At 35.6% G+C, this 23,656-nt stretch overlaps 1 protein-coding gene across 3 annotated transcripts in view; it reads right to left on the bottom strand.

Moving 5' to 3' along the window:
- Positions 1-23,656, bottom strand: part of CNTRL (centriolin) — an 80,458-nt gene that overhangs the window by 40,388 nt on the left and 16,414 nt on the right. The window contains exons 7-14 of one of the 3 annotated variants that reach the window (XM_045840412.1): positions 21,222-21,415; positions 17,335-17,391; positions 15,263-15,382; positions 14,062-14,290; positions 12,499-12,608; positions 10,365-10,559; positions 2,764-2,917; positions 1,576-1,796 (exon numbers count right to left, since the gene is read on the bottom strand). In XM_045840412.1, coding sequence (XP_045696368.1) covers positions 1,576-1,796; positions 2,764-2,917; positions 10,365-10,559; positions 12,499-12,608; positions 14,062-14,290; positions 15,263-15,382; positions 17,335-17,391; positions 21,222-21,415 — 1,280 coding nt within the window. Of the gene's footprint in view, positions 1-1,575; positions 1,797-2,763; positions 2,918-7,303; positions 7,459-10,364; positions 10,560-12,498; positions 12,609-14,061; positions 14,291-15,262; positions 15,383-17,334; positions 17,392-21,221; positions 21,416-23,656 lie in introns of those variants that run through there. The other 2 variants (XM_045840413.1, XM_045840414.1) reach the window with 2 other exon arrangements.

Below are 23,656 nucleotides of genomic sequence, written 5' to 3'. Positions count from 1 at the left end.
GGTCAGTAAATTATTCTTTCAATTTTCCTACAAGTGTAAAACTTTTCATACAAGATCCCATTTCAAATTCAGCAGACTGACAAACACCAAGTCTGATACAATGTTAAATTTCCTGAATTTGATCATTCTGTGTTTATGTTAGATGCCTTTGATTTTGGGAAGCATATGCTGAAATATTTAAAAGCTAAGGAGTAACATGTCTACAATTCATTTTCAAATGGTTAGGAAAAAATTATATAAAATCATGTGAAAATTATATATATGAGAGACAAAGCAATGTGGCAAAATATTAATTGGTAACTATGAACGAAAGGCATAGTGACTTAATCTTGCAGCTTACCTATAAGTTGGAAATTATTTCAAAATAAAAGCTTAAAAAGATAAAAGTTGAGTAACACTAAGCTGTTGGCAAGGACGTGTGGTGTAATGGTAGCCCTCACGTTGCTGGTGGAAGGAGAAATTGATAGAATCACTATGAACAATAATTTGACAGTATCTTGTGAAGCTGAGGAGGCAGATAGCCTCTGACTCACAGTTCCACTCTGAACATAGTTCTCATACTCAAGATGTGTACAAGATTGTTACTCTCACCTTTGTTTATAACAACAAAAGACTGGAAACCACCCAGACATCTCCCAAGAGAAGAATAAATAAGCAATAAATTTGTGATGTACATACAATGGGATGTTACATATGTCAATAAAAATGAAGTAGAGCTACATGATTCAATATGCATAACTATAAAAAACAAATATAAGGGAAGAAAGGAAGTAACCAAAGAATATGTACACTATCATACTTTTTATACAAATCTTAATATTATGCAAACAATACTACATATTGCTCTGAATGATACATGTATAATAAGAAAGAGAGATGCAGGGAAATAATAAACATATTCATGACATTTTTTACCTATGGAAGGGGGTACAACACAGAGGGTTTCAAGTATATTTCAGTATTTTATTTCTAAAGCTGAGTTACGTACATGGTGTTAAACACTAATTTTGATATTTTTATATGCCTGAGAAATTTCATAATATTAAAATATATTTATTCAAATTTCCAGAGCCAGCTCTATTAAGGAATAGTTTGGGAATCTGGGTTTTCTAAAGTTTGCTGAACAACTAAAACAGAGCAAGTGAACTTTCCAAATAAGTGGCAACAAATCAGGTACAAAAGGATACAACACTGTGTCTGTCTTACCTGTAAAATAATGTTAAAATTATGAAGCAATGACAAGAAAAATTATTGTAATTTTGTTTAAATAATTGTTTAAAACAGAGATACTAAAATATGAACATTTAATACCACATTTATAATAGCTGCAATTTCATATTCCTTAGAATTATTTGATAAGATCTTTCAGGAACAGAAATTCAGCTAAAATAACCTTCCATTCCTAGTTAAAAAAAGATAATGATTCCAAGTATCACAACTGAAGGAAAAAAGGAAACTAAATAGCCACTAATAGTTATAATTGCACTGTTGCTAACTTGTTTAGCTTTTTTAATTTGGACATCATTTACTTCCGAGGCTAGGGAAAATAGGCAAGAAAAAACAAATCATTCATACCTTCCTCATATTTTCTGCATCTATGGCAACTATTTCCAGTTGGTCCCTCTCTTGCTCAACCTCTGTCAGTTTCTGCAGCAATGTCTCCTTCTCTTCTTGTAGCTTTCTGCACTCATTCTGAGCTTGAGTTGCCTGGCCTTTGATAGTCTCCAGGTATTCTTGCAACCCGCTGATGACACCTTCTAAATCCTTTTTCAGGGCTTCATTTGCTGCTATCTGGCCTAAGACAAAAAAAAAGAAAAAAAAAGTAATGTATATAAGAAAACACTTTCAAGATATATAAATAATACTGCATTTAGCCTCTTTAGTTATGTTACCAGCTAAGAATGAAAGCCTAAGCTTTCAATTATTTCCTACTATCTTATTTTTCTTTTCCAAGATATAATGATAGTTTTTCCCATTATCCATAGTAGAGGAGGAATAAGCAGGTATACAATAAAAATAGTATATTGAGTGGACATTGCTTATAAACTACTTAATTCTTACTGTAGAAAGTTTTTAAAGTAGTGATGTCCAAATAAAATGAAATAATGTATGTAAAACTGAGTTCTTACTGCTAGATACACAAAACAATACCCCTCAACAAACAAGAACAAAACAAACAACATATTCAACATATCTACTATGTGACAGGCACTTTACAAACACAATCTTATTTAATCTTCCCAAGAACTAATGATTGAGGTAGAAATAATTTCTCCCAGGTCACACAGCTGATAATGGTGAAACAGGGACTGGGATCTTATGCTGAGTGAAGGCTCTCACCATTGTATCCTCATTTCCATCCTCCCCTTCTGATATTATGACAATGTCACAATTTAAATCTGCATGGCAAAAGTAGATCCTAAAATTCTCTCTACACTCTCCTTATCGCTAGACACTGAATCCCTGATGGCAATGAGCTCTTTGCTCCTGGAAGGATTTTACGCCTTAGAAGAGGGCAATCACATGCCCGAGTTTGTCATGATCATGTAACTGACTTCTTGTCTACTGACTGCAGTGACCCGACTCACGAGGACATCAACTCAACAGAATTAAATTTAAAATTTTAGTTTTATTACACTTCTGGGTATTTTGCCAATATTTCCCTGCCAAATACTAGTACTAACAGCTGAAGCATATTCAACTATTATCTGGATTAATGTCTGTCTGAGTGTCATTTACTCTTAAATCAACTTAAATTCTCACCTTCAGTAAGCTGTTGTTCAAGGTCCTTAATCTCTTCAGTTTCTTTAGCAATTCTAGAGAGTATCTCATCCAAACGGCTTTCAAGTTGTTTGTACTGCTTGTTCATAATGTCAAGCTGTTGTTCTTTACCCCTTTTCTGAGCCTTCATATGGCACTAAATTAAAACAAAAAACTCTTTTAAAAATAACAATCCTTAACTTTTTTAAAGGAAGACCAGAAAATAAAATGTAACAGTTTGCAGTATGTCAGGCTCTGTGTTGTTTTCACGTGAGTAGTTTTCATTTAAACCTCATGATGACTGGATCAGGGAACCATCTCCATTTTACAGAAGAGCAAATTGAGGATAAAAGAGGTTAAATGATTTTTCCAAGGGCACAACTAGGAGGTAAGGTAGCCGAGTTCAAAGTTCTTCTAACTGCATTAAAATATGTCTCTTTAAAAAGGTTTTTGAGGACCTCCAGTTAAGAGGGCGGCATAGACAGCCATGGCTCACCTCTTCGCATAAACACATCAAAACTACATCTAAAATATGGAACCACCATCACTCAGAACAGTCAGAAATTGAGCTGAGTATGTGTTCTCACAACTACAAAATTAAAGAAACCACATCCATCCAAACTGGCAGGAGATGCACAGACATGGATCAGGCTGGTCCTTTACACATGTGTGGTAGATAAAAATTCAAGAGGGATATCTCTAGAGCAGGAGTCCCAGCCCCACACCAGGCCCCCCCTAGCCCAGGGTTCCAGTGCCAGGAAGATAAGTCCCCACAACTTCTGGCTGCAAAAACCAGCAGGGATTGAGTTGGTGGGGAAAAAATGCTCAAGTTGCAAGTAGTTCCTCTTAAAGAACCCACATACACTCTCACCTACTGAGACTTACTCCCTCGGCTCCAGAGCCAGGGTGGCAGCTTGAGGGGCACCAGCAATGTGCAGGGGGAAGCTGAGGTGTCTGGCATCTAGGTGAGCAGAGGCCATGTCCCTTTTCTGGGCCCTTCCCACACAGAGCTGGTAGGCTGGTGCTATATTTGAGACTCCATCAACCTGGCTAACATTATTTGACCCCCCTTAGAGATCCCCAGAGATTCTGCCCCCATCCAATTTACAGGCCCACCCAAGCAGCTTTTCCATATGAATGGCTGGTCTTGGCTCAAGTGTCACAACTTCCTAAATCATCTCAAAAAAGCAATAGCTGGCCTCAGTGAGCCTCAGACCCAGCACTAGCAGCAGCCAGCCTAGATTCACAGCTTGGCTTTGCCTGGGAATCACCAAGCCCAGCACAAGTAGCAGCTATCTCAGATTGCTTTATAGCTCAGGCAAGATGGCCCTGGGAAAAACACGAAAGGGCTGACATTGGCCTGCACCACCCAGAAAACCCCAGTGCCAGCACACCCAGCAGGTAACTATAGACCACGTTGGAGCACCAGCACCCTGACTCTGTACAGCTGATTCCCCATGGAGGGCGGAGGTTGGTAGTAAGTGGTCACAGTCAATCCTTGCAGCTGACTGGCCTGGATAAATCCCTCCTATTGATCTGCTAGCAGCATGCAAGGCTCAACTACAAGAGGAGGGTGTACTCAGCCCACATGCAGGGAGCACCTCAAGTACACAGCTTGGATGAAAGGAGAGGCTGTGCCACTGGACCCTATAGGACACCTACTACATTAGGCAACGCTACAAAGACACAGAGTCAAAGTAGCTCTATCTAATACATAAAAACAAACACAGGGAGGCTACCAAAATGAGGAGACAAAGAAACATGGCCCAAATGAAAGAAGAGATCAAACCTCCAGAAAAAGAGCTAAACTAAATGGAGATAAGCAATGTATCAGATACACAGTTCAAAACACTGGTTATAAGGATGCTTAGGGAACTTAGTAAGGACCTAAACAGCATAAAACAAGATCCAGTCAGAAACAAAGATACACTAATTGAAACAAAGAACAAAAAATTTACAAGGAAACCACACTAGAGTAGATGAAGTTGAGAATCAAATCAATGGCATGGAACATAAAGAAGCAAAAAACAACCAATCAGAACAACAAGAAGAAAAAAGAATCCAGAAAAAGAGGATAATGTAAGCAGCCTCCAGGTCAACTTCAAGAGGTCCAACACTCACATCATACGGGTGCCAGAAGGAAAAGAGAGAAAGCATGAAATTAGAAATCTATTTGAAAAATAATGAAAGGAAACTTTCCAATTTATTTACTCCAAATTTTCTTGAAGTGGAAGAAATAGACATGCAAGTCCAGGAAGCACAGAGAGTCCCAAACAAGATGGACATAAAGAGGCCTACTCCAAGACACATTATAATTTAAATGCCAAAAGTTAAAGAATCTTAAAAGCAGCAATAGGAAAGAAATTAGTTACCTCCAGGGGAGTTCCCATTAGACTATCAGGTGAGTTCTCTAAAGAAACTTTGCAGGCTAAAAGGGATTGGCAAGAAATATTCAAAGTCATGAAAAGCAGGGACCTACAGCCAAGATTGCTCTATCCAGCAAAGCTATCATTTAGAATCAAAAAGCAAATAAAGAGTTTCCAGAGAAGAGAAAATTGAAAGAGTTCATTACTACCAAACCATTATTATATGAAATGTTAAAGGAACTTAAGAAAAAGAAGATCAAAACTATGAACAATAAAATGGCAAAAAATACATATCTATCAACAATTGAATCTAAAAAACAAACTAAGCAAACAAGAAGAACAGAGACAGAATCATGGATATGGCGAGTGTCTTGACTGTTGCCAGATAGGAGTGGGTACAGGGGAATGGGTAAAGAGGTGAGGGGATTAAGAAGTACAAATAGGCCCTGGCTGGTATAGTTCAGTGGACTGAGTGCCAGCCTGCAAACCAAAGTGTCGCTGGATTGATTCCCAGTCAGGGCACATGCCTGGGCTGTGGGCCAGCTTCCCAGTAGGGGAGTACACGAGAGGCAACTACACATTGATGTTTCTTTCCCTCTCTTTCTCTCTCCCTTCCCCTCCCTAAAAATAAGTAAATAAAATTTTAAAAAGTACAAATAAGTAGTTACAGAATAGCCATGGGAATAGCCATGGGGATAATAAAGTATGGTATGGGAAATGGAGTAGCCAAGGAACTTATACGCATGATCCATGGACATGAACAATGGTGTCGGGATTGCTGTGGAGGATACTGAGTGGAGGGATGGTGTAAAGGGAGAAAAATCAGGATAACTGTAATAGCATAATCAATAAAATATAATATAAAAAAATTTTAATGATAAGATTTTCAAAAAGTTAATTGATTATATATACATACAGAAAAAGACTATATTGAAAATGTTAACAAGTATAATATCTAGGTGGAAGGATTACAGTAAATTTTTTCTTTTTTTATGAGTTTTTTATACTAAAAATTTTATAATAAACAAGTGATAACTTTTTAATAAAAAACATATGTACTTCTAAAAAAGGTTTCTTACGGTATAATAGAGACATGAAATAAAAAACTTACTTGAAATTCAAGTTTATTTTCAATTCCTTATACAACCAAACATTTTGTTTTTAGTTTCAATAAACTAAGAACTCAGAGGGACTCAAACACCATTCAGCCCAGTGATTCTCAAGATGGAAGGCTGGCCCTATGGAGGAGGCACTCTCCTCTACTCTTACATATGTCCCCGGTGGAAAACAGAGCTTTCACACACCCACACACCCTCTCCCACCCTGACTGGCATCGATTCAGGGAGCTACTGGTAACTGAAAAGACTGGACTGTATTTCTCAGGTGTGCTGGGGGAAAAAAACTGACAGCCAGGGAGTAGTCTAACTCTTCCTTTTACACATGACAAAACTGAGTCTCAGATTCATCAAGTGACTTGCCCAGATTACTTGGAGAGTGTTCATATGGACACAAATTCCCCAAAGAGTCTTTGCCCTCTCATTCACACCCTCACAGGCTCTGTTTGCAGCGCCCCACTCCCATCAGAGGAACAGAGCAAGCAATCGGGGGAATTGTCAGTGGAAAGAACTACATTATAGTCCAAACAACAAACTCCAAGACCCAACTGACTGTAAAATAACACTTTTCAATTTTAGATGTCTGCTGTCTCCAAAGACAGGAAAGACCAAATGAATGGCAGCTTGATCGGAAGGTTTTAAATTTACTACTGGTAAAACCTGACAGGGTTTTCAAAACACTTCTTCCTACATACCCAAAATATCCACCCAAAGTCTTTCTGAAAAAGTTACTGCAGGCAATAGCTTAAATTCAAAGTAAATTTAAGATTTTTATGGCTCAAGAAAGAATTTTTAAAAACCCAAAACCTTGTGTTCATATATCTCTATCAATAAATCTTTAAAATCCACCATTAAAAATTTCATTGAAAGTTCTCTACATGCAGGGCAAAAAAAAAGTTCAATATGCCCGTGCTTTGCACTAAACACATGGATGCAAAAGTAGATTCTGCAGTTTTCAATACCGTGGTGCTCACAAAAGAATTATTGTAAAAACAGGAACTTACATCTCTGACTCCTCCTCCTTTTAAGCCCTTTGTAGAGAGAGAAAAAAAATTATCCTACCTTAACTTAAAATTTGTTCTGTTAAAACTGAGCCGTTGAGAACCAGGAAATTGTGGGCGGAACGCTTTCTAATGTCTTCAAATTTCTGTGCACTTCCCTCTCTGACAGCCACATTTTTGTAAGCGCCTCCAAGCCTCAGTAACTTCCCAGCTCTTCAAACCACATTCCTGGCAGAGTGAGCGACAGCCCAGCCGGTCCAATCATGAGCCACCTCCGTTGGCCCCACAACACAGGAAGCTCCCAAGGGCCAATCACACACACCCTTTGCAACAGATTACTACAGGCTAAATCTCCGTGGGGAACAATTACCATTTGCTTCTACAGGGTATTGCCATGTAGGGAAGGGAAATATAAATCCTTTATTATTCACTCCTGTGATATATATGCTGCTAGCTATGGACATTTTTATAACTAAAATAGGATTTGATTTTTAAATATTTTTTTTTCTTTTTGAAACCTAGTTAAATAAATGCTTATGTTTGTTGAAAACCTGACTTAGGCTCAGCTCTGAGCTAATTTTAAAAATAATTAATCTCTTTAGACCTTTAATTCCTTTGTGGGGAGAGGATCACTGCAGCCGAATAAGCAAGGGCTCCATGTCTATCTAAAAGGGTGAGCTTGGGAAATCATTTATACTTTCTAAATCACATTCTCATCTTTTGTAAATTGAAAAAAAAAGTCAACAATCTTCTAGGGAGATAAAGTTCCTCACCAGTATATGCAAAAACCCAGCACTATGCAAGACATTGTCGGCACTGAACATACTTGCTTTCCATCATATCTCAGTCATATACTATTTTCAAGTTTTTACTTTTAAATTTTATTTCCCATTCATAAAGATACCTCATCTAATTACATAATAAAAGTTAACTGAATAAAATTACATAATAAAAGTTAACTGAATAAAGTTAACAGTCTACATCTGTTTAAAAAATATGCAGGGGTCCCACTCTTGATTCTTTCTCTTTTGCGAAAATGTTCATATTTGTAGCCTAAAATGGGGTGCCTAAAACTAGCCAATAATGCGACTTTGTTTGCAAATTAGAAAAAGATGCTCCCTCCAGTGAACAAACTAAGAAGAGACATTCCTCTGGTATTTGGACTAAGTCTGTAACCTTAGGAACTAACCTTTAGTAGTTTTGGTTTTCTTTTAATCCTCACCAGAGGATATATCCATTGATCCAGAGAGAGGAAGGGAGAGAGAGAAACATCAATCGGAACCCACAAACTAGGCTTGTTCTCCAAAGAGGAATCGAACCTGTGAACTTTTTTTTTGGTTTATGGGCCGATGCTCCAACCAACTAAGCTACACTGGCCAGGGAACCTTTAGTAGTTTTAACAATACCAAAAAAACGAATCTTAAATCTGGTTTGGATGTTTCATCCCTGCTAACACAGATTGATTATAGCTACCTTCAAAACTTAGATGCCATTCCTACTTCTCATTTAACTCCTTCCAATATGTAATTCTTTGTGTAAATACACTAGCATTAGACTCTATGTTTGCCAGGAATATCACTGTCATTGTTGAAAGGGAACATACAATCTAGGTTTTAACTAGACTCACAGATCATAGAACTGGAAGGAGCAGCAAATGAGCTTTGGGTAGTGCCTATAAACTGGCTCCTTCCTGCCTTCCTTGATGCACACAGGCATAAACACAGGGCTGGCCCCTAGGGATACAGTTCCTGTCCTCAGGGGCCTCACTTGGGGTAGAAGACTTATGAACAAATAAATGCAATAAAGATTTTATTGACCATATTACACACATTACTTAAAATCTCTAACTTTTCATGTACCAAAAATTATTTAAAATAATCAAGATTACTTTTGGTTTCTATTTTATTACTTTTGGTTTCTATTTTAATACTAAGTGTTATCTTCTGTTAGAAAAGACCTTAAGTCTATGATGATAAGGTCACCCTTTGTCAAAATTAGCTGGTCTGCAATAAAAAAAATCTGTAACATTTTACTAAAATGTTTAAAGGAATACTTTAAAACTTCTCAAATACCTAAAGCAATTATAATGCATGGCCCTTGCCATGTTAAATTCTAGAATTTCTCTTGATCCAGAGATCTTAAAGTTATTTAAAAATCACCTTATTAAAAAAAAATCACCTTATTATGCAAAGTATACCATTAAAATATGCAGAAAATATTTCCACTTGTGTTGTACAAATACTGGCTAAAATATAAGTCATTAAGTAAGACTTCTCAGGGTAGAGACAGAATGAGACAAGAACCTAATCCCATCATCCAGCTACCTAACCACGTGAGGCCAAATTTTAGGAAGACATACTCTCAAACTCATTTTCACTGGAGGCCATATCAGCCTCATGGTTGCCTTCAAATGACTGAATGTAATTTTAGGACTGTATAAATGTAACTACTCCTTAACTAGGGGCAAGGAGCTCGGGGCTGCCACTGGATAGAAACAAGATGCCAGGCCGGATGAAACAAGGTGGAAGGCTGGATTCAGCCCGTGGGCCTTGTGTTTGCCACCTGTGCTCTAGAAAAATGTTTCCTTTTTAAGGATAAAACAAAAAATATGAAACAACAAATAGCTTTAGTGAAATATTTGCATAAAGGATCAAAGAAGGGATAGAAAAAAGACTCTAACCCTACTTCTACTCTTCTATATTACCACCTAGCTCTTAGGAATGAAGACAATAAGGCAAAGAAGGAGAAAGGGTAAGATGTTTAGAGAGCACCTTGAAACAGGTTTCTTTTGATTTGAAATATAATGAAATTCAACCACTTAAATATATTATGCATCCCTCTTTCTATTGAAAGCTAGTTACGTCAAACCCTGGGTTATGTTTTAAACACATACGCATATATTTTATATATAAGTATGTATGTGTATATATGTTCACACACATATATATATATGAACATAACACATACACACATAAAATATAAATATATAACTCAAATTTGCACAACAAACTAAAAAAGAATTTCAAAAAGAATTCTGATGCTAAGAATGATGAAACATAATATCTGGATAAAACAAAATTCTAGTTCCCACAGAACAAGTCAAAATCTCTTCATTTACTTACATGTTTTGGATCTTCAGAATCCAAGCTATCTAGGACCAATTGCAAGTCCTGGATCTCCTTCTGTTTTTCAGCAATTTCTTGCCTTTGCTTATCCTTCTGCATTTCTAGATCCAGAGCTTCTTGGCGTAATTTATTTAGAAGTTGTATCCTACCACTCAACTGCTTGAAAAGAAGGTCTTTCTCTGCTTCTGAAACCTAATCCCCCACACCCCAACACACAATTAACAGAGGATAGCAACACTGATTTACAAGTTTAAAGAAAACAACTCTTACAATTTAAAGGTGTGCTCTATGAGTTTTTTAAAATAACAAAATATAGAAGTTATCCAGGCATTTCATTCATGCTTATTACATGTAGAAAACCTTATTTTATAAAAGCTTAGGAAAACTAATAAAAGCAGATAAAAATGAAGTTGTCACTCTAATATAAATGACTTGTAAATTAATAACCATATTAACGGTAGCTGATTTTATGCAGTACTTACTTTATATTGTACTTACCCTTGTTATTAGCATGTCAAGCAAATTAATAGTGTAATGAAAATTTAGATTTATATTTACTCATTTAAAATACTAACTACTTTTTCCAAGCACTTTTTGTTTTAAAAGTCAATTATTTATATCTATCAATCTAGCTATATAAAACTTTGGCCAGTACTATTATAAAACATTTAATTATTAAAATCATTCTTGACTGCTCCCTCTACCTCATATCCCACCTTTAATCTATCTTTAAGACCTATCAATCAGTTCTACTGCCAAATTTTATGTAGAATCAGTCTGATTTCTCTCTATGCTCACCAGCACCTTCCTAGTACAAGCTATTATCTCCTGTCTGTGCTAAATAGCCTCCTAGCAGGTGCGTAAATCTCCATTCTTTCTATCACCCTCATTTCACTCTCTTGCAGTAGTCAGAGTGCTCTTGTAAAAATGCAAATAGGATTAGCCATTCTACTACCTAAAGTCCTTCAAACGTTTCCCATTATATTCAGAATAAAATTCAAACGCCTTAAAATGGCCTATGAAGCCTGGCATGATCTTTAACCTCATCTTCCGTAACACTCTCCCACACTCTGCAAAGGAATCTTTAGTTTGCCTGGATACCTTTCTCCTAACTCTGCTTCACTGGCTCCCTCTCATCCATCCTTTGGGTCTCAGCCTAAATGTCACCTCCTCAGAAAAGTCTCTGTGGGTCCCCACAATTTAAATTATATCCTTTTTATTACTTCTCCTAATTTTCTACCTTTTTCTATAAAACTTATATTGTTTAATTATACATTTCTTTTACACTTTTGTTTGTTGCCTATTTCCTGACCATGAGGAAGGGACGCACCTGTTTTGTTCATTTACTGAGGGCCTGGTCAGCAACTGCCATATAGTAAGCTTCCAATAAACTTGAATCAATTTCTAGTTACTGTATAATCTGAAAGTAATGGTATCTTTAAAAAGATTCTATACTTTGGAGTTCACATTCTTGCTCTATCTACTATAGTATCAATGCAGTTATCATAATTTTGAAATACTGATATTTAAAAGTTGCAAATAACTAAAACCTTTTGCACACTTAAAAAGTAAAATGTCAAATACTTCCTTTTTTAAATTTTCTCCCTATGCCATTACATCATGAGTTTGAACTTCCTTCTTCATCATACACTTTGTAATTTCTGAGAGTGTATCACTTCCATCTTTTTGTATACCATATTTTACATCATTTACATTTCTGCTGCTTGTTTGATAATGTTTATGTTGTAGTAGAGATGTCTTCTAGCTTTTAATCTAGATCCCAGGATCTTAAAAGTAGGGAGTGCTTAATTACACTAGGAGATATGTCAGAGAGCAACTTCCCTGGGTAATGTAGGAGCTTTTTGTAGTAAGTTTGGACCAAATACATCTTTTTACATAAGTTGTAAGTAATTCACTTATTTCTACACACTTTATAAAATGCTAATGGGATGTCATCATGATTGGAAGGAAAATGTAATTGGAAATGCTAAAACTGCATTTGACTCTGAAATTTGTTATTTTGTAATTAACTAAGCAGCACTGATTTAAAATTGTTTTACATGGTTATGAAGGGAGAAAACATTTCATTTTTTGCATTTCCTCTTAACATTGCTGCTTTGCTTTTACATACTTTTTTAAGTTGTATAGCTTCTTCCAGTTGCTTAAATTCTTCAGTAGCTCTTAAGATTTGTTGTTCTGCCTTTTCTATTTCATCATGCAGTTCTGAGAGTTGAGTTTGTGCTGCAAATTTAAAACCATGCACATACACAAGAAAAATCTTAAATTTTTAAATTTCTACCAGATGTTTTTCTTCACAATAACCTCCTCCCTTAAGTTAAATTATAGATTACATATTATATTAAATTACAGATCACAGGAATAAAAATGTAATTTCTTATGATGGTTTTCCTTTCTATTAATCTCTAGAATAGTTTCATGATATGCTATAGGACTATAATTTATCTTTTTTTATTGTATTTTTTCCACTACCATGTAATCCCCTTTAATTAATCCTTTAAATTTGTAAAATTCTTAACATAAAAGGGGCTTTAACTGATGATCCCAACACTAAAGATCTCTTTTGAGAAAATAAGGATTTTATTGGTAAATATATACTTATATGTCACTAAGTTATATAATTAGGCTTAAGCTATTTAAAAAAACCTGCATTAGAGGTAAATGCTTTTATAATGGGACTCAATATCAAATTCACTACTGAACAGTTTTTCTCAACTCAAGTAATCTCAAATCAATTAGTTTCTACCTCAAATTTCCAATTTCTTTTTCTCCCTTACTTCTTCTCTGCCTCCTGTAAAATGATGAGCTCCTTGAAGCTAGTCTGCAGAGATAACTGATTTACTTTTGTTTTCTCCCTCTGGAGCCTGGCATACAGTGTACATTTAGACACGGACAACTCAGTCTCTTTCTTCCTTCTCCCGGTCAACCTCTACTAGACTTCCATGCTTTCCATTTAGCTACTAACCAAGGGAAGATGAGCTGCTAATATGATTGGTCAGAGCCCCACAATGGGCCATGAATCCTAGTGGGATGCATGAACCCAAGTCTACTTTCTCCTTCTTTCATATCTTTGCAGCTGAGTGGGAAAGTGGATTCAAAGTTTGTCATCGGCAGGGTCTCTAAGAGCCCTCCCTGACTGATTTCTTTGTCTTTGTGACTTGCCAGGAGGTGGTAAGATCCCTTGAATTAGATGTTCTGGGGGTGGATGGGAGGGAAGGTTGAGGAGGTAGAATGTGGGACAGGCTGGAAAGAGTCAAAGCCAGCCTTAGGCTCCAGCCTAAGGAGAGTGCCCTGATCCAGTTTATCCAAAGCACTGCTTTAGGTTTTGGCTGCATACATAGTAATAAAGCGGTACTTCACTTGCTTCAATTATTACTAATCATGTCTTCGAATGTATAGCTCCAATGGTGAAAAGGATCTGTTGGCAGGAGATTTAAGCATTCTTGTATCCCCTGGATATGTTGTCATCAAATTACTATCAAAACCCCATTTTCTAACATAATAGAAATAACTATAACCTGCTCAATGAATCACTACTTTTGTTTTAGACTTTTCACATAAACAACAATTTAATAAATGCCTCCAGCATGTTAAGTAAAAGAATTATTAAAACACAATTTGCCTACATAGTCAACCTTTTAATATTTTTAAAGAATTTAAAATGACTTTTTTAAACCTGCACGTATTTTTCTTTCTTTGTCTTCCAGTTGTATGTCCGGTGGTGTGTGGGCTCTCAAGTTCTTCTGCCCGTTTCTAGGTTGTTGTCCGTCATTTGGCTCCATCTTCTTGATCTCTATCGGCTGGGCTTTATCGATAATGTAACTCTCTCTGGTGAACATATTCCTCTTGTATCTGGATTTGCCAATATAGGGGCTTTCCTCTGGGGTTTTATCGACTTCAACATACTATAAGCAAAATAAATTAATAGATGTGTGGTTTAATAAGTAACTTATAAACAGTCAAGTGACATTATTCATTTTTATTATGAAGAACATATCACAGAACTGCCTTCATGTTAATTCTAAAACCTAGAAGTTGAAAAATATATATCATTCTTTCATCCTTATAAACCAGAAAAGAACTACAACAAAAAATGGTCTCAAAGGATTCCTCTTCCTACTCTTGAACAGTGAATTTGGATTTATTGATTAAAGAACTGTATACAGTTATGTGATTTTTAGCCCTGCTTAATCTTTCAAACCAGAAATTTAGGTATTTTATCTTGATAGATACATGAGTAAGGTATCTATTTAATAAATTTTAATAATTTCATTTTTATCTAAATAATATGATGCTGGTTACAATCACTGGGTCTTAGACATTAAGTGGTTTCTCTTTTGCAGTAAGATTTATGGCATATGTATAAATAATGGTTGACTAAGACTGTACCCAGTGATTACTGAACAAACAACATACAGAGATGACTATACTATTCCATGGTTGCTGAAGCTGGCAGTGCACTTTTTCTGGAAGTTCAGATTTAAGGGAGATGATCAACCATATTCTTGAGTGAGGTATCTGAGGGTTAGAAAGATGCTTTGGGTTATGGATACGGCTGTAGGTAAGAATCCTTCTGGGCTTTTTACCATATTTTTCCATGTATAATGTGCATCCTTGTTTTTCCCTCAAAAATGTGGGCAAAAGATGTGTGCATTATACACAGCAAAATACGGTATCTCTTTTGGAAACTGCTCTAACATACAGAGCCAAATAACTCTCAGATCCAACCAAAATACATTTATTCTTCTGATGCCCTCACAACAAGAAAGTGGGGTGGTTATTGATAAAAACCCTTGAAAGTCTCCAACACCTGCCCTCCCCTGCCCCACTATAAGCTTGCTTTAACTGTGGATTATTAAAAAATTAAGATAACTCACCTCTGATGGATAGTAATTTAGTGGCTCAAATTTAGCATCAATTTTATAAAAGGCCAGTTCCTGTTCCAGCTCATACTGTTTCTGACATGCTCGCGTTAGTTCCATGGTCTTCTGTTTTAGCTATGGGCCCAATTTGATATGAGATAACATATAGTGTCAGTAAGTCAGTATAAATGTACAATGGTATGAGGCAAGTTCTAATCACAGCTAATAATTAGATTGCTTTAAACCCCACAGCAAAGAGCACAACATTCAGTATATCTTATCATAATTCTTAAATATTAAAAAGAATGAAATACAAAATTATCATAAGAGATCACATAAAAGACCTTTGAAGTTATCTGCTATTTCATGATACAATGAATGAAGATTTTAAAAACATTTAAATTTGCTTTAGCCAAACATGAAAATAACTCTGTACCAATTATTTTTAAGTAACTAGTCTACTAAGTACCTGCTTCCTGATTTCCCAATAATTAACAATTTATTTAACTCACTCTGTAAATGAGTAAATGGTAGCTTCAAATCATGGATGGAAATGATATTTAACATTAATTATAAAGGAATCAAGAGGAGGAATGAGAAGGATGAAAGTAAGTTTGGTTTTAACTGCTGTATTGTTGCTGTAGTATTTTGGCTAATGGCATTTCAGTTTTAGCTGTTCCGAATATTATTTTTTGTAATAGCGGGTAAGGAATGTGAATAAGATCAATTAATCATATTCAAATATATAATACTAAATTTTTAATAAAGTAATTCTACTAAAATTACAACTTTTTAGTTACTGGTTATTCTTAGAAATTTTTGGAACTATAGTAAACGAAGTCATCTAGTCTAATTCTCTGCATTTATAAATTAAAAAACTGATTCCCAGATGGGTGAATTGACTTCTCAAAGTTACATATTACATTAGTGGCAGAGGCTAAATATTTCATTAACAGTACCAGCTCCCTTTCTAGTACACCAACCCTTCAAGTTCATTTCAAAGGTCCACTAAGTGATTTTCACCTTTTTTTTTACCAGTGTGTGATAGTAGACACAAGACCAAAAAAAAAAAACCCACAAAAAGCAAACAAACCAACCATGCAGAAAAACTCTATTAATATAAAAAATGCAAGCTTGAGAGAATAAAAAACAGACAAACATAAACATTTTACAAGGCCCAGGAAATCAAAGTCGTGCATGATTTAGCTTACAGTCACCTCCTGATTAGCCATCAAAGGGAAGTGATACTAACCTGGATAAGAGGTAATCTTGACTGAGTCCTCACTGTGTGCCAGAGACTGTACTAAGCATTTTACCTGTGCTATCTCACCAAATCTTCACAGCTACCTTATAAGATGACAAAAGCTGCACACAGAGGTTAAATAACTTTCCCAGTTGCACAGCTGGTCGTGGAAGAAACAGAGTTCAATTCCAAGTCCCCTGATTTCAAATCTAACCCTCTATTATACTATATGCCTTCGATGTCCTGCTGCAGGGTGTCCAGCACATACCCACGCTGATGGTCTTTCAGTGAATGCTCCTAAGTCACCAAGTCTCAAGAAAGCAACTCATAACCAACAGTGTCAACTAATCCTGGGCTCCTCTCCCAAAGACCATTGGCAGTAGGACCAAAGGCAAATACACCTGGAACCACAGAAACTGCATGAACTGGTCGATGCAGGCAAACAATAATAAACATTCTGTGCATATCAAAGCATGTTTGTGTCTTTTATAGCAATAGGTTTAGCATACAACAGATGTTCATTGAGGGAATGCACAAATGAGAGCAAATCAAGAGTCAAAGGACCTGGGAAGTTGGCTAGTTACAGTATTGGCTGTGGATAATCAGGAGCTGACTGCAGTTAACATATTTACCAATAGAAAAAATGATACAAATTCTTTCCCCAAACATTCATATTCATTCTCCTATATACACATCTATTAAAAAATTTATACATACATACACAAGCACGTTTCTTGGGAAGGCAAGCCAGTTTCAAAACTTAAAATGTACATAAGCATATTCATACAAATTATCATGCAAACCATGAAAAACATAGTGTGCAATTCAGTCCTGAAGGAGCTACCTTTAAGGAAGAAAAAAGAATCGGCAGAAAAAGGTCTGCAAGAAACCAAGACAAGGGCTAAAAGGAGAAAGAAGCAAGGAGAAACCATCACCTGGAGAACTCTAGAGTGAGGCTGTATAACATAAGATGCTCTTTACTGACAAATTACCTTAAAAAGTAATTGTTTTCAGTACTTGCATTTTTCTTATAGGGGAACATTTTATCATCATTCTTTAAGTTACAGATTTACCACCTTCCAGTACTCAGCTTGATTCATTTCAAATTATTTTCATTATGACATTATGTCATTAAGTCCTCACAAGTCTGTAAGACTGGCAGGACAGGTAAGTCATCCTCATTTGAAAAATGAAGAGACCAAAGAACAAAAGTTAAATAACTTTCAAAAAGACAAAGAGCAATATTAATATCAAAGATAATCAAAGTTAATATTTGTTGGTGGCAGCAGAGGGAGAACTACTACAGCTTAAAGGCCACCAGCAGTTCTACTTCGATGTTGCTACCTTTCTTTTGCAGGCTGACCTACTTACATGAAACTAGAAAACACTACATAACTGTAGGTGGTATATTACCAGATATTCTGCATAAGAGAATGAAAAACGTTTTTCAAATATAGGCTCTCAGAATAAAACCTAGAATTCTTTAAAAAAAAAAAAAAGAACAGTCCTGTGTAATAATAAGAGAACAGTCAAAACAAAATAAATTTAAAGAAAAAAGTTAAAGAATACAAAAGAGCTAATAATTACATATGCAATACTCAACTCCAACAACTAAAGAAATGTGAAATTAAAGCAAGGAGATTCCATTTTTTTTCCTATTTACAAATTCAAAATAATGTAGTTATTTATATTAAGGAATTACTAGTATAAATGCATAAGATATATATATTTACATATAAAGATTTTCTCTGTAATATTGTTTCTAATAATAACAAAGCAGAAGCAACCTAATATTCATCAATAATAGCAGGCTACATAAACTATGGAGGATCCATATAATGGAACATAATATAGACTCTGAAAAGAGTGAGAAAGATTTATGGGTAGTATATGTACAAAGTGTATGTGCACAAGTATGTGTGTATTCTTTTTAAACTTGGAGAGCTGTCCATGACATACAGTTTTGTAAAAAATAAGATGCAGAATTAAAAATATATATAGTAAGATTTTTTAAATCACAAAAATATTCAAAGATATATACATTGTATTTAATTACATATACATTATTACCTGTATATTGTATAAGCAGAGAAAACAAAAAGGATATATGTTAACACCAGGCAATGGGGTGGGGGAAGAGTGAGACCTTCGTTTTCTACTGTATACATCTGTGTTATCAGAATTCGTTATAGTAAACTTACTAACTGCATATATACATGTATTTTTACATGGTTAAATATGAAAATAGCATGACATGAAGAAGAGCACAGCCTATCTTCTAACCAATGATAGTTACAGAAAAAACAAAACAGCAAAACCATTGACAATTTACAAAACATTTATCCACAGCACAAACATATCAACAACATTGTAAACAAATAAAAGAGAAAACTAGACAATTAAAACAATCCATAATTTAGGGATAGTGCAAGGTCATAAAATACAACATTTTGCGAAGGTTTTCAGTGGATTAACTAACATGCACTAGGGAGTCAGCATATAGAAATTATAAGTTCTTTTATCTTAATAAAAGATGAATTCTGTATTACAAAAAAGATGGATAACTCAGGAAAAATGTTTAAATGCTCACAAATATCAAGTGACACCACAGTAAGTACTGGGTGGGGTTTTTTTGTATTTTAAATACAAATGTTAAGTGACAACTTAAAGGGTTCACTGCTAAAATGAAACTGATTGTCATGTAAGTTTCAAATGATTAAATTTCTTATCAATCCACTTTATTATGGAATGGAGAGCAACAGAAGTATGTATAATATAAAATCACTGATAATCACCAAATTGTTAACATATTTTCAGTATGCCTTTAGAATACAGCTGACATACTTGAAAACTACCTTCAAATAAGAGGCACATGAAGGAACCCACATATGCTCTGAATACCTGACTAACAGCTGGGGAAGCTGCCCTTTCAGCATGTCCCCTGACATAAATTACCTTTTCTCCCAGGCAAAGAAGAGCTCGAGAAGGACGTTAAGTATTTGAATTTTATGTAACTATTTCCCTCTCTGCACAGAGAAGGGGACACTTTCTCTTGCTAAAAAAAAATAAATGCTTAAGCAAAATTCTTGTCAACAAATAATTAAGCTAGAATGACAGTCTTGAAAGGGAAATGCAAAAAATTGTAACTGTATCTAAGATTCTATAGTCATGTGAGAGGTATAATTCTCTAAGCTATGATCAGAAAACATAACTCTAAGCATAGATCAGAAAACAAACTGTCAAAAGAAAAAAAAAAGTACCAATAGCTATTTTTTCCTTCAAGGACAAGTAGTAGACTAATACTACACGGTCAGATTCTCTGAGTAGAAAAGGACTTTTAGGATTTAGTCCATTTTGCTGTCTAGGATTTTCATCTTTTTCCCCAGCCCCAAGCATGTGCCTGTTTCAATGACAGCAAACACAGTCCAGAGTTACCTCATTTTATCTCACAATGGCTATTTGAAATTTCTTCTTTACTACTGTATTTTCTATTCGCTACTTCTTAATTCCACCTGTGGGACCTTCATCAATAAGTCTATGTCCCTTTTCCGTGAACAGTCCTTTAACTACCTGAAGGCAATCATCAGATCTCGCTGTTTCTCCTCTTCTCCAGGAGAACACTCCCAGTTGCTTTGGCCATTCCTCACAGGACATGGACTCACAACCGTTAAAACCTTTGGGCCAGGTACCTTCTGATCATACACTATCTAGTCTGTTTAAATCTCTTCTAAAATATTCTGTTTATCTCAACCATAAAGCCAAATTTTATAAAATCTATGTATTCCAGATATGCATAAATAGTAATTTGAAAGTCTGTAATTCCACTCCTCAGAAATAACTACTGTCAAGAGTTTAGTGCATTCTACCATTTTTCCCAACACTGATGCCATTATACATAGGATCATCCTCGGTATACTCTTTTATAACTTGCTTTTTTCACATAGCAATATGTGTTAGACATCCTTCTGTATCAGAACATACAGCTCCACCTCATTTTAACACTTAACAAGATTTTTCTACCACACAGATATCCACTGGGGGACAATTTAGTTATTCTCAATATTTTGCTAATATAAATAATGTTCTAGGGAATGTCCTAGTATATATACATGCACTATATATGTATATATATATGTATAAAATATATACATACTTTATATATGTATGTATGCACATATACAATATCTTTACACATTCTTGCTACCATTTCTATAGAACATCTTATTGGAAATATAGATTATGTAATATTATAACATATAATAATAAATAAATATAATAACATAAACACTATGTATACTGGTAATATTTCTATTATATAGGACGTAGGGTATGTCCATTTAAATTTGGATAATTTTGCCAAATTGCCTTCTAAAAGTTTTTGCCAATGTACAGTCACCAACGATGTTGTTAAAAAAAAATACACACATCTATGGGTAGTCTGACTGGCTCCTTCTAGTGCAGGGCCTCACCTCCCTCTTTGGTTCTAGGCACTGCACTTCACACAGTGTAGCCCGAAACAGCACTCGTCTTCTGGGCAGCCATATGACACAGTGCCCACTCAACTACAGCTTGTAAAATCTTTAGCACATATTTCTGTTAAACCACATCTTCCCCACTCTATGGTCAGGAAGTTGTCTTTTCAGACCCACGGACAAAGAATGCTCTATTTCAAGAGAATATATATAGTCAAAACATAGTAAAATACGTAAACAATGTAAAATATGAACTTACCAGTTCATTTTTCGTGTTTAGGTTACTTTCTAGCTCCTCACAACTCTGTTTTTGTAACATGGCCTCCTCTTTTAATGATCTGTTCAGTTTATCTTGATTTTTAATTTCTTCCAGGAACTTTGTTTGTTTGCTCTTAAGCTCTTCAATTTCCATTATCTTTTTTTCCAGGTCTCTTTCTAGTCTTTCTACTTCTTCTGCCAATACAAATTTAATTGTTTATTGAACATTATAGTTCCTAGTTGAAGAAAGGTTAAGAATATTTTTTAACTAATAGCAAAAGACCTCTTAGAATAGTATAAATATAGCCCCGCTATTATTTTTTTTAAGATTACTTGTTTCTTTTTGGAAAGGAAGGAGAGAGTGGAAAGGAAGGAGAAAGAGAGGGAGAGAAACACTGACCGGTTGCCTCTCTCATGCTCCCAACTGGGGACCTGGCTGGCAATCCAGGCATGTACCCTGACGGGGAATCAAATCAGCAACCTTTTGGTTCCCAGGCCAGCACTCAATCCACTGAGCCACAACAGCCAGGGCTAAATTATGTGGTATGACTAACTTTTCTGGGGTGGGGGTGGGGGAGACTGTTTTGAACTAGAAAGTGATTTATATTAAGAGGTAAGAAGTCATCATTTGGGTAACAATTTTAAAAGATAACATTTTCCCCAAATATTTAATTCAATTAGTGTGTTGACAAATGAAGCTTCTTTCCAGGCCTCCCATAAAAAATGCAGTATTTTATTTGACATTTGTAATCAAACATTAAAGGATGCTGCAAGCATGTTTGCAAAATACTATGTTATCTTAAAATCCTTCAGAGGCTTCCCACTATGTTTAGGATAGGATCCAAAAGCCTATATGAAGAATTGACAAGACTCTTCATGATTTGGTCTCAAACTCCCTCTCCAGCATTATTTTCAAGCACATCCCACTGCAGCCCTCTGAAATGATTCCAATTCTTCAGATTTGTGATGCCTCTTCTCACCTGCAGGCTTTTAGTCACACTTTCTGCTTGGAACTGGCTTCCTCTATCTATTACTGGTCCTCTAGGTCTTAGTTTAAAAAATATTTTGAAAAGTCTGCCCTAATTCTACCTTCTCCCCAGGTTAGATGCTTCTCAGGGATGCTCTCAAACCACCTTGCACCTCTGCTGTGGCCCTTGTCACACAAGGAATTGTGAAATGTGATCAAATAGCTTGGTTTTGTGAGAGCGGAAACTGCATCTATCTGCTTCACCACTAGATTCCAAGAGTTCAGCACATTAAAGGCTCCTAATTAATATTCAAAGTCATCAACCCATCATAAGTAATAGAAACATCTTCCCCAACAGTACATTTATATGATGACTTTCCTTTGTATTATTTATATTTTAAGAATTCTAAAACATAAACTTCAGGGTAATAAATGTTGAGTATGGGGGATCCCAAACTAATTAAATTTATATTTCTCAAGTACTGGATCAAACGTTATGAGACTATCATTTTTGTAAGTGAAGTAGACTAACATCAATTTCAAATGGTTGAATATACAGGCTCATTTCCTAACATTCTAAAATGAATATTCCATATGCCTTCCTCTTTCTCTACACCCCCACCCCATACTCCTTCTATTTTCTCTCAGTTGATGACCTCATATTTCACGAGAAAACAGACCCTACTAGTGAGAACTTCCTCATTTTCCCACCACCAAAGCAACAAAACTACCCACACTTGCACACATCTTCGCCCCCTTCGATGGAGAAAATGTCCTGTCCCTCTTATTAAGAGACAATCTTTCTCTTTTTTTTTCTGATCTAATCTTGTCTTCTTAAGGAACAAAAGAATTGAACCATGACTTGTCTCTCCACTCTGCTCCTGAATATTGTCTTTGCTTCTTTGACTGCTAGCTTTGAGGTTTTACCACATTGGCTTCTGCTCATTTCCTGGTCTGGAAGCTACTGGTGATTTTTTTTTAACTCACTTATTAGGTATTAGGAGGGAGAAATTATGGGAGCAAATTTCCAATCTTCACCCAAATGTCACCTAAATGTCTTCCATCTATTATCTAGCATTTGTCCTAACCATGCCTTAACTGCTATTGTTGAGATCAACTGATCTTGATGATCATCATCTGATCATCATCAGATGTTGCCAATCTCATGCACTTCTCTGTGCTCATCTTACTTCTTCATAGCTCAGCAACATTCAACGTAGCTGACCACTTCCTCTCTTGAAACCTTCTTCTCTGGGCTTTTGCAACCCACTATTTCCTACTTTTCTTCTACCTTGTTGGCTTCTCTGAGCTTGCTTAGCTGGCTTTCCTTCTCGCTCATCCCAACCCTTGCCTGACTGAGCTAATTGATTCTGGTGGAATTAAATGATCATTTTCATGCTGACTGACTCCCAAATTTATAAGTCTAGTATAGATCTCTTTAAACTCCAGACTCACATTTCCAAATCTTT

Source organism: Phyllostomus hastatus, unplaced genomic scaffold, assembly GCF_019186645.2.
Source record: "Phyllostomus hastatus isolate PE091 unplaced genomic scaffold, TTU_PhHast_1.1 phas_contig_34, whole genome shotgun sequence".
In the NCBI taxonomy this organism is placed as follows: domain Eukaryota; kingdom Metazoa; phylum Chordata; class Mammalia; order Chiroptera; family Phyllostomidae; genus Phyllostomus; species Phyllostomus hastatus.
Note: the sequence above shows the minus strand (reverse complement) of the source record. Positions and strands in the feature narration are given on the sequence as shown.